Source organism: Glossina fuscipes, unplaced genomic scaffold (assembly GCF_014805625.2).
Source record: "Glossina fuscipes isolate IAEA_lab_2018 unplaced genomic scaffold, Yale_Gfus_2 0, whole genome shotgun sequence".
Taxonomy (NCBI): Eukaryota; Metazoa; Arthropoda; class Insecta; order Diptera; family Glossinidae; genus Glossina; species Glossina fuscipes.
Window position 1 is genome coordinate 5,520,849 of NW_023998414.1, and position 11,094 is coordinate 5,531,942.

Here is an 11,094-nt window from a genome sequence, read left to right on the forward strand (position 1 = left end):
GGCTGCGCCTTCTTCGCCATCAATTTCGGAACCGTCGGCACCTCTGCCATCTTCACCAGTCTCATCGGTTTCAGCAACATCGGGCATGGTGAGGGCGCAGGTAGCCTCTTCGGTTGCCATTCGCTGGGCAACAGTTTGATATGCTTTGGAATTGAGTTTCTCTTCAAGCATACCCTGTAACTCAAAGTCCGAATAAATTTTCTTAATGATGTGCGACAATGCTTGCACCTGAGCATAGTGGAGCGCATGATCCAGACGCTCTGAAAGCCAATTACAAAGCATATTAATTTGCTGCGCGTACCACTGTTCAAAGAAATTCAATGTCCATAAGTCATCGCCAATTTTACCGCGTATCTGCTCCATATTGTTGCGAAAAAATATAACATAGCTCTGGCCGAGATCTTTGCCAGAGCTGGAGACATTTGTAAAGCTAAGTATAGAACCAATCAGGCTACCTTCATCGTAGCGAGCCAATTTCGACAAAGTCGACTCTAGCACAGACATAAGTTTACCGATAAGTCCTTGTGTCATGGCTACATTCGCTTTATCGAGCTGATCATCAATTTTAGCATGAAATTTGTACAAGTCAATTCCATCTATGGTCGTCAATTTAAAGCTTTGATTTTTAGCATTTAGTATCACATTTACCATGGCGCACATTTCTGACGGTACAATGTAATCGGTCGAGGAAATGAAGGCAATATTCTTTTTTAGCCACGATTGAAACGAAGCATCGGTACGTTGTATACACTGTTCAATCATTTCAGCTGCCATCATTTTCAATCGTTGTTCTAGATGCTGACGAAATTCGGCATCAGGCCAATGTAGATCCCGTATAAATGATTGTAAAGCATCGAGCTTCCAAAATAAATCTTCGGAAGTTGCACAGCCATTGCCTTTACTTTCCCAGCGTTCCTTTTCAAAACCCTTATGTATCGATTGGGCTATGGACGATTCCATCAGATCCACATAGCGAACCACAAGCGGCGCAAATGTGTCGCGCAGATGCTGATGGAAGCGGCCATTCCGCAAATTGTCATCGGCTCGTAAATAATCGTTGAGTATTTGAAATAGAGGAAAAGAATCCCAGGTATCGGGTGGCTGTTCCGCCAATACACGGTCCATGTCGACCGCGAAAAGAGACCAAAATATTTCGGCATGCTCGACCAGAAGATCACTAAACCACGCAAACGCTTCGGCATAATGTTCTTCATTTTGTTGTTGAATATCCACGCATAGTTCGGACAGATGAATGAGATCCTCCAGTTTTTTGGCAGCAGGCACTACAATTTCCCCCCGTAAATCTTCTTCTATTTTCGCTTCAGAGGAAAGACGTGTGTAGTTCACCAAAGCGGCGGACTCTAAACTTTTTTTAATCATTTGTCTCACTTCTTCGGGAGGCACTGGAGTTACAATATCTTTCATAAGCACCCTTTCCAGTAATGAGAGGGTAGCTTTAAGAGCACCATCTGGCCGACCAAACGGGAAACAAAAGCGGAAATTTGTGATCTGATACTCGAGCAACACACGTAAACGTTCTTTGATCTCTGAAAATTTTTCCTTTTCCTCGTGTGTTATGCTGCCCACGCCATCTGGTCTATTGCCGTGAACGTGGCTAGCACAAAACGCAAAGGAATAGTGGATAAGAGTTGGATCTATCATAAACTCTTTCTCGGCACGATCTAATAGATCGGAGAGATAACATAAATGACGATAGCAACCACGCACTCCGTAACGTGCACAATATTCATCGAGCACAAAAACCTGACCAGGACTAAACCAACCTAAGGAAGCATACTGATCATTAAGCCGGTATTCTAGAGTCAAATTTTGTAATAATTTAAAAAGGGTGGCATGATCAAATTTGCATGGATCTGCACTAATATAATCTTCCATGCCATGCTTACGCGCTTTGTCGGCGTCTCCTTGAATTTTCGATATGGCTGAATTTTTATCCTGAGTTACGGGCGGTATAGGTTTGTGCGATTGGCCAGTGGCCCGATACATGGCCATAACCCATAAGCTGCACTCATTTTCATCATCACAAGCAAATGCTATACATTCTCCCTCCCGTACCGCATTAAAAAAGAAACGACCACCATTAAGATCAATACCAAATACAAGGCTGGCACTTGCGGCTTCTATGTAATCGACCGTAAAGCCATCTAATTGCATCATTTGTGATGGTTCCGATTTTTTCTCCTTATAACTGCACATGGCAAATGTATACTGCGATACTTGCACTAGAACAAAATAACGTTTCTTCCACTTCTTCCACACCGATTTACCAATCGCGTATAAATAACCGCAATGCTTCATATTGGGAGGCTTTTCGAGACGACAAGCAATCTTTATACGCAAATCTTGATCAGGTAGATTTTTGGGCACCACCATACGATGCCATTCCGGTGATTTCGATGATAGTGGGGTGGGTTTAATAATAACTTTACCAAGCTCTTTGTCTTCCAAGGCCAGCATGCCTGGATTTTCGGTGTACAATTTAACTTTAACTATAGGTAAGGGATGAGTCGTTGTAAAATCACCTTGTGTATCCCACATGGGCTTAGAGGCTTCGGCTTGATCCGTCTGCAGTTTTTCACCACCCTCCACTTCCATGGTGCAATACACAATACGATTTTGAGCTAGCGACTTAAGGCCTTTGACTTCCATAACAATTACTTCCAATTGGAAGGTTAATACTACATCTAATTTGGAGAGTTGCGTAATGCCTTCTTCAGCATCACCCTCCAGCTTAGATAAGGACCCGTGAGAACGTAAAATCATTTTAAGAAATGAAGGCGTACTGTGATTGTAACGTTTCAATTTTTGTAAACCATATTTACTATCCATGCTACCCTTGGTGACGGGTAATGATTCCAAATTGGCCATAAGAAGATTTATGGAAGATTTAAGCTCTTCCACATATAGAGATTCCATCTCTTTTAAAACGAATTTTGGCATCAATTTGCGATCTTTTTCCATGTCACCAACACGTTGCATGCGACCATCTAATTCGCGTCTAATGGCGGCGGCTTGTTCATCGGCCGAGTCCAGCATTAATGCATTAAATAAAATTTGATGTTCAAATTTCTTGACACTAAGAATTTGTTGAAACATATCGTATAACTGCTCTTTGGAAAGAATTAATTCACTATTTAATGATTGTTGAAGACGGGCGGGTTTTTTTATATCTTCTTCACCAGAACCTTTGAGGATCACATCAAATTTTGCCATCCACGAAGTTAATACAGTTTCCTTACTAAGGCCGTCAATTTCGGGCAAGGAACGCACGCGTTTTTCAATATTCTTGCGAAAGACCTCAACAAAATCTTGTTGGGAACATGAGCCGGACTGTACCATTTTAAGGATGCGTTCAGATTTTAGGAATACATCATGATAGCTTTGCACGGCGTTACGAAAAGCCTCATCGGCCATAATTTGCGTTTCGCCTTTAAGAAAGGCTTGAAAGCGTTGTGTAATCGAATCGAGCTGTTGTTTCGTGACTTTCGGTTGACGCTTCGTCATGTCGGTTGGTTGCTTTGCGTTAAACGGATACGATACGCAACGTGATACGAAAACGTACAATTGAATACGTTTTTTACGCTCTTCCTCCTCAAGGCCCTGTTTTCCTTGTGTACCCGATCCATCATATTTATCGCTGGCCACAGAAGGCGACGGCGATATAGGACGCGGTAAAGAATTGCCACGCGACGACGAGCCAGCACTTTGATTAAGAGTCTCTTGAGAAATACTGCTACCAGCTGTAGTATCGTTAGCAGTTAACTCATTCTTACCGCTGGTTGCACCTAAACCACTATCGGCTGGGCCGCTACCGTTCGGCGCAACGCTCGCGGTCGGTGTCTTATGACTAATATCCCCATTATGACGGGCCGTAGAAGATTTAGCTGAATCTGTGCTTGTTATAACAGCTGCGGGTTTTGCTGCAGCTGCACCGCCACTTGTACGGCCCTTTTGGGCTGATTGCGGTGTTGGTACCGAATCATCATCACCCTCTTCTTCACTGGAACTGGGATCAATCATTTCCTTTTTATATTTTGTTTTGCTTTTTCTTTACAAAATATTAGTTAACAATTGCTAGTCACTCTGCGTGCAAAATGCCAAACAGACCGAAAATGGATGAGTAACGACGACTCGCAAAGGACAAACACCTCATTAACTGCAACTGTAACGATAACATGAATACATACATTAAAATAGCACTCTTTACCCCTAACGCTGCTAACAATGCTAAAAAACGATAAACAACTAATTGGTAACCGATAGTTACAAGAAAAAAAAATTCTTTTTTAATTTTCAAATTTATTTTTATTTATTTTTTTTTATTTACACATTTAATAGAGAAAAGATTAGTCGTTACCTTCAGACGATAAACGTAAATTTAATAATTTTTTCTTACTGCATTCATCATCCAGAGCTCGACGATGTCCTAATTTTTGGGATTTTTTTCAAAGCCTTCAACTTTGAACTAGTTGTCTAAATATAAATATTAAATCATCCAGAAAATGTTTACGTATTAAAAGAAACGCACAAAGCTCTCAAGTAATTCTTATATCCTTCCTAACCTGCGGTAAGAACTCTCGGAAAAAAAAAAAAAAAAAAAAAAAAAATACTTTACCACTTATACCTGTAGGTAGTGCGTGCAAGATAACAAATAACATTCAATGTACAATTTTATTATCGCTCTCACTTTGCATAACATAAGAATTGAAGACAATTTTTTTCTTCGTTTTTTTTTTTACTTTTTTTGCAATAAATCAAATGTCTCGCAGAATTCTCTCGTTAAATTTTCACCTTAAATACACTTTGAATTGCAATAAATTATTGAATTACGGATGGAAAAGCAAAGAAATTTACCTAAGAAATGGAAAAAAAGCGATTTTCATTCATTCATCTCACTTTTTTTTTTTTCTTTTTTTTTTTTCCTCTTTTTTATATCGATTTTTCAAATGTGTCACGTTCACGTTGTTGTAAATGAAAATATTATATTTTTAGCACACATTCACTAACTTCACTTCTATCCCTTTAAATAACGACTGAACTTGTACCGTTATGTGTACAAGTTCTCGCTCAATCGCATTACGTATTACATTTACACACGCACTTGTGCAAATGGTCGATTTATTTAAAAAAAGTAAAACATTTATCAAAATTTTTTCGAAGATTAATAATATAAAATAATCTCTGTTTGATTCGTTGAATAAATGCTCAAAGAAAAAACCGAAAAAAAAGCCCAAAAATGAAACAAACACTTTTACTTTAAATAATTTGATTTTTATTCATTTTCTTTTAATACATCTTATCCCCTTTTCAACGGATTTGCACAAAGTTCAGTTATCAACATAATGCAATATATACGCAATACTAATATCACTTTATTATTAAATGCATATATGTATATATATATACATTACATATTACATATATATGTGATGAAAACGTACATGTATTGATTTTCTTGTGCGCTCCGAATCCTACTTGACTTTTTTAAATCGAAAGTAACCACCTTTCTAGTTAGCAACCCTTCGGCTAAAAACAGCAAAAAAAAAAAACAAAAAAGAGAAGAGAAGAAAACCTCCAAACAGAGCTGTGCTTAGGAAAATCGACCAGTGTACTTAGCTTTCCATTTGGATTCGGAATTTTGAAATATCACGCCCCGCCGCCCTTTGAAAAATCATACTATATTCCTATATACGTTGTGCAATTTGAAGAAAAGTTCCATTTGCATGCCAAACGTTTGCTGTTTGGTGCAATTGGGCAAATGGGATGCACGTACTACTATTGTCCCTTGCTATGAAAAATTTACTGGAAAACGTAATATTTACAGCAAGAATTTTATTTCTTTTGAACATATGTAGCCTTCTCATGCATGCGTGTGAATTCGAGCAACTGATTCGTGATAATCGGAAAAGACCTACATTAGAGAAGATGTCATGTGAAACGGCGACCTATGAATGTGTAATTCCATAGCACACAAAATAATATCGTGCGTTGCTCTTTGTCACCCACTCCTTCCAGTCCCTCTGCACTAACTAATTAACCGGTAGTTAATTATTTGCATACTCTCTACATTATATTCACGATGGAAATGATGTGACAATCCTTAATATTTAGGGAGTTCTTGCGATTCCAAAATCAAGTCTTGTATATGGAAGAAGAAGATGCGTGCCGTTTCGAGTTAACGCAAACATAACGGAACTTTTGCAGATGGATCAAGTATTCTTTCACTTGCCATCGTTTATTGGAAAATCTCGTATTTCCGACGATTTGTACTTATATAAATTTGATTCGGATTCATTACAAATATTTAAATAATTACATTCAGGCATCTCAGGGACTAATAGAAGTAGCGATTTACCCAATTAAATCTGACGATTACGAAAAAATCTTGCTCTTTTTTTATCATTTACTGGATAACGAATTAGGATTAAGACAATTTTGAAAAATTGTTTTATATATCAAATAATACCTGAAATCGAATATTTTGGAGTAAAAAATGATGTCCCTTAGAAATTTGGCATTTAAATGATCCAAATGATTATAGTAATAGTTCGATATCAGCTTAATTTGTTTGACGATGAAACTAAAAAATTTAAATTGGCAATTGTGAGGTAATAATTTAAAAAATAAAAAAATAAAATAGTCATCACTTTTTTAATTGGTATGGACGGGGTAGATAAATCAATTAATATGTTAATTTAATAATTTCGGCAACGTGAAATTTTTTTTGAAAGGATGAGTGCAAAACACTTTAGAAAGCAACGTTTCAATCGCAGAATGCAATTAGAGCTCACATACCTGTAGTACAGCTTTGCATAACTTACGCAAATATTTTTTTTCTTATAACGCATAATTGTGTGCATTCATTATCTACGAATTAAATAAAGTTCCATTTCCTTCTTAGAATTGTTGATCTTCCGACTAAAGTTTTCACAGTTTTCGTATGCAATACACAGTTAATTTACAATATATCGCGTCTGGCAGTACCGCTCTTATTTATAACTCTGATAGTTTACTTGCAATAATGTGGTTTTGTGAATAACAACCCTGTTGAAAAAAAACTAGTATTTTTTAAAGCTTTTTTCTGTGTTCTTGTTGTAAAGCTTATACAGCGTGTGGTTGTTGTTACAAAGCATTGGTACCGTCTGTGTTTATTGCCGCAAACTCTAATTTTTGTTTACATTTGCTCTGCACGTGCTATTGTTTACATTTCAAAAGTAAAGACCATATGTATTTTGTTGCTGTAATGTAGTATCGTGTGTATTTTATTGTTGCATTTTTTTACTCATCACCGATGGATGAGGGCACTATTCATTTTATCCAAACGTTTACAGTATCCAGAAGGAAGCTTCAGAGATCCCACAAAGTACATATATATTCTTGATGAGCGGCAGCATTTGAACCGATTTAAACATATCCGTGTGTAAACATTCTGCTGCCCGCAAAAATGAAGCCATCAAGTTCAAATCTGGCAGAAACATGGAAAGTTCTTGAAAATGAATCAAAATCGAAGCACACGCTCACAGCACCACGTAAACCGAGAACAAGTATTTTTCGAAAGGAAAAAAAAAGATTTTTCGCTCATTACTTATAAACTATAACAGATATACGTACAAAAATTTGGAAGCATATTTTATGGGCCCACGCCTGTCCATTATTATAGTCATTATATCAAAACTTAATATTTTTTCAATACCTTTATAACGTGCAGAAACAAGCTTCGAAAACACTATGAAGTATATAAATTCTTGGCCAATTTCATATTTGGAATCGACCTAACCATATCCGCCTGTTCATCTGTCCGTCCGCCCAACTGTGTAGTATCTGTGGTAAAGATTGTTCCGTTCGCAAAATTGAAGATAACGGCTTCTAATTTGCAAAAGAATTTGGAAGTGACCTAAACTTTTCAAAAGACACCCTAACAACGCCCACAAGCCTATGCCACAAAAACTTATGCTTTGAAAATAGAAAAAATCAGCTGCAGCCACACCGCATGAAAATTTAGTTCTTTTACTTTTTGTCTTTTTTTATGACAATAGTGATGGATATAAAAGATTCGGTCATGATCGAATATAATTTTCTGGATTGTTAAATTTGTTTTGATTCGAATTCATGTAATAAAAATTGTGAAGATATTTAAGAGAAGGCAGATGAATAGATACTATTTAAATCTTCCTCGAAATCTGATAAACTTTGTCTTTGGTTATTATTGTATTTGGGACAATTAATCAAATTAGATTAATATTTAGAATTTTCTGTAATTAATAAACTTAGTCATGAGTACAATCTGGCTCAGAGGAGACACGCTTAAACAATTACTTCCATAAACACAGTACATATAGTTCGTTTAACGAAAACACAGCAGCTGGTCCATGAAAATAATCAAAAGAAATTATCCAGCTATCTAGTTTAAGATTATAAGCCATTGTAAGTGTTAGTAAATGCGGAAAGTTTTCAAATAAACCGAACCAAACTTTTGCATCATTTTACTAGAGAAGGAAAATTTTCAAATTTATTAGAAAATTCAAATTATTTCGGTGATTTCAATTATCTTTCAAAGGATATCGTCCCATTTTATTTCATTGACAGTGATCTATCTGGCATATGCAGGTGAACCAAGTGTTCCATTATTCGATCACCGAGCGTTTAAAAAGTTAATCCTTTTAAAAAATGGAATTTTCTCAAATATATAAATCAGTGCCATTCCATGACGTAAAAATGGAAGAGTATTTTTCGGAATCTGTATCTAAAGATAAGCTATTTTTGTTGTCGCCTCTTAGAAATTCGATCACTAGCATACAGAAAGAATTTTTTCGTTTTCGATTCAAATACTTCAATTGGATCATTGGGATATTTCCGGGCGAAAGCATCTGAAAAGTTGTACATGAAGTGTTGCCATTGAAAATTCAGCATATATATTAATAACAAGACGATAAAGTACCTCTTATGGCTGTAGTACTTGCCAAAGTTCGTACTGGATGTTTGCTGCCTGTACCTGTCCAGTTGAGATATTTAGCGGCGTTATCTTTTAACAGTGAACGCCAACACTTAAAAACATAGGCGATACTTGTAGGTGCATTAATATGAAGAAAATTATTTGACTGAGGAGATCAAAGCATAAAGTAACACTCTCATACGTTCTATACAATAAACTCACCAGTAGTTTCAGTTTTTCGGGGTCCTTATATTTTTCATCAAACTTCAAAAAATCCTCAACAACTTCATAGGACTGTATTGGTAACTCCTTCTCATCGATTTCATTGTGTTTCGTTATTTTGTTAACGTCACGTTTAACTTTCAGCATCTCAGCACTCAATTTGCTCAAAAGATTTGTTGTCCTTTCAAGGTCTTTTTCTAATTTGGAAACCCTTCTCAAAACGACCGTTTCAAGATTAGCTGCAAAAACAACGCACAGGTAAGCAAAGCAATGCTGCTATGTTACGCTGGTAAAAGAAATAATTTACCTTTTGAGCAATTTTCAAAAGCTAATTGACTATCATCCAGTACGGCTCTAAACTCATTAGAATACTGCATTACCTTTAACGAATAGAAGCGAAGTTATTCAAATATTTTTTTATAAATCGTAGAATCAACTTTTAACGATGCATAATAATATTGTGATTACATTTATTGCCGCCAGACTATTATCACCACTATCACTAAGATCAGTTTCCACTTTACTTATCATCTCATTAAAGCCATTCGTTTCGGATTCCATTGGTTCTTCTTTGACAATATAAGTTTCCACTGCAGCATCCTATAGAATATAGAATCGCTTACATTATTTGTCGCCGCTATTTTTATCATACTTACAAACTTTTGGTTCTTTTTTCTTTCATTTTTCCATCGTAAGCCATTATTATACGTTTCGTTACCGCGCTGTTCAGCTTCCAAATGTAGCTCTTCTTTCATCACTGAATGTAAACCCGTAAGTTGAGCTTCATGTTCTTCTTGTATATGCTTTATAAATGCATCAAATTGTAAACATATCGCACTGCAAAACACACAGTGAAGTCCGTAAATTTTTTTGTCAAACTCCAACCTAAAAGTTATTTCTCCACACTTTTGTATATTTGTGCTATAATCTACAGAAGTTTCCATTAAACCCATTGCCATCGTTATAAGTGATTTATTGTTTATTTATTATTAATTGTAATTATTATACTTTATAAATAATTATTGTAGGAAACCCATAAATTGTTAAACTTTATCTCTTAAATAAGATTTGTCGAAATTTATCTAAGAAAACATATGCAATCAGTTCTAGAGCAGCGTTGCATTACGTTTTCAAACTCTTACCATTTTTATTCCAAAATTTTTCAAAATGTCTAAAATAATAATAATACTTTTTCAAATATTATTGCATTTAAATCTTTCCGTTTCATATGGTCCGAGGTATGGTTTATGTAAATATAACTAGTGAGTTGATAATGTGTAATATAATCAAATAATATTTGTGCAATCGGATAACTGATAAGCTGATGACTTCCTGGGTTCATAAACTTTATTCGCGATCAATTTAATGGGACGTTGAGTACATTTTGCGCACGAGTAGGTTTTTGGACAGCAAAAGTGTTCGCACAAAATAATTCTATGGTTTTAATCCTTGCTAATGGATCAAAACATTTTCTTTCTTCGTAATAGTGCATTTAGGTTCCAGATCACCTAGATTAACGCAAAATAAATGAATTATTTGGTGTTTGTAAAGACTTGTGTTTGTTTAAATTAGAATTATCAATTGTTTTTGAAATGTTCTTCTTAACACTTTTCCTGCAAAATGCAATTTAGTCAATTTTAAAAATAAACAATTAATTCTTCCTGATGTTTGTGCTTCTTTGCAAAATACGTTATAGTAAAGTTTTTGCATACATTTTTTTTTTTTTTGTTTTGCTCTATGTTTATGTCGCATTGGTTCATTTCTTCATACTGGCTTTCGCAAATCGTGTTTAGGTCCTTATTTTCCCATCAATTGTATTTTTATTTACTACTATATTTTTCCAGCTGTGTAATATGGCGATTACCGGCGTATACAAATGTTGCAAATGTATTTTGTGGAAGAAGAGTCGCGTAGTCGTC

General features: G+C 35.7%; 2 protein-coding genes across 2 annotated transcripts in view; both read right to left on the reverse strand.

Annotated features, from left to right (window-relative positions):
- The window catches only part of LOC119635147 (calcium-dependent secretion activator), a 5,079-nt gene extending 460 nt beyond the window's left edge, over positions 1-4,619 (reverse strand). The window contains exons 1-2 of the mRNA XM_038029757.1: positions 4,379-4,619; positions 9-4,183 (exon numbers count right to left, since the gene is read on the reverse strand). Of these exons, the coding sequence (XP_037885685.1) occupies positions 9-4,041 (4,033 nt within the window). The 5' untranslated portion in view covers positions 4,042-4,183; positions 4,379-4,619. The remainder of the gene's footprint in view (positions 1-8; positions 4,184-4,378) is intronic.
- A 3,532-nt stretch (positions 4,620-8,151) lies between these two features.
- LOC119642267 lies at positions 8,152-10,228 on the reverse strand. Its single transcript, XM_038041368.1, has 6 exons — positions 9,832-10,228; positions 9,644-9,775; positions 9,483-9,555; positions 9,176-9,414; positions 8,960-9,119; positions 8,152-8,888 (listed from the first exon to the last, which is right to left on the reverse strand). The coding sequence occupies exons 1-6, from the start codon at positions 10,132-10,134 to the stop codon at positions 8,776-8,778; spliced, it is 1,020 nt and encodes a 339-aa protein (XP_037897296.1). The 5' UTR covers positions 10,135-10,228; the 3' UTR covers positions 8,152-8,775.
- Positions 10,229-11,094: the final 866 nt, after the last annotated feature.

What these genes read in the sequence shown, in the direction of transcription:
- LOC119642267 (XM_038041368.1), bottom strand. Translation starts at nt 10,134, where the DNA reads ATGGCAATGGGTTTAATGGAAACTTCTGTAGATTATAGCACAAATATA. An exon ending in ATAGTCTGGCGGCAATAAAT is followed by an intron (nt 9,556 to 9,643) that starts GTAATCACAATA and finishes TATTCGTTAAAG; the next exon opens with GTAATGCAGTATTCTAATGA. An exon ending in AAGTACTACAGCCATAAGAG is followed by an intron (nt 8,889 to 8,959) that starts GTACTTTATCGT and finishes ACAACTTTTCAG; the next exon opens with ATGCTTTCGCCCGGAAATAT.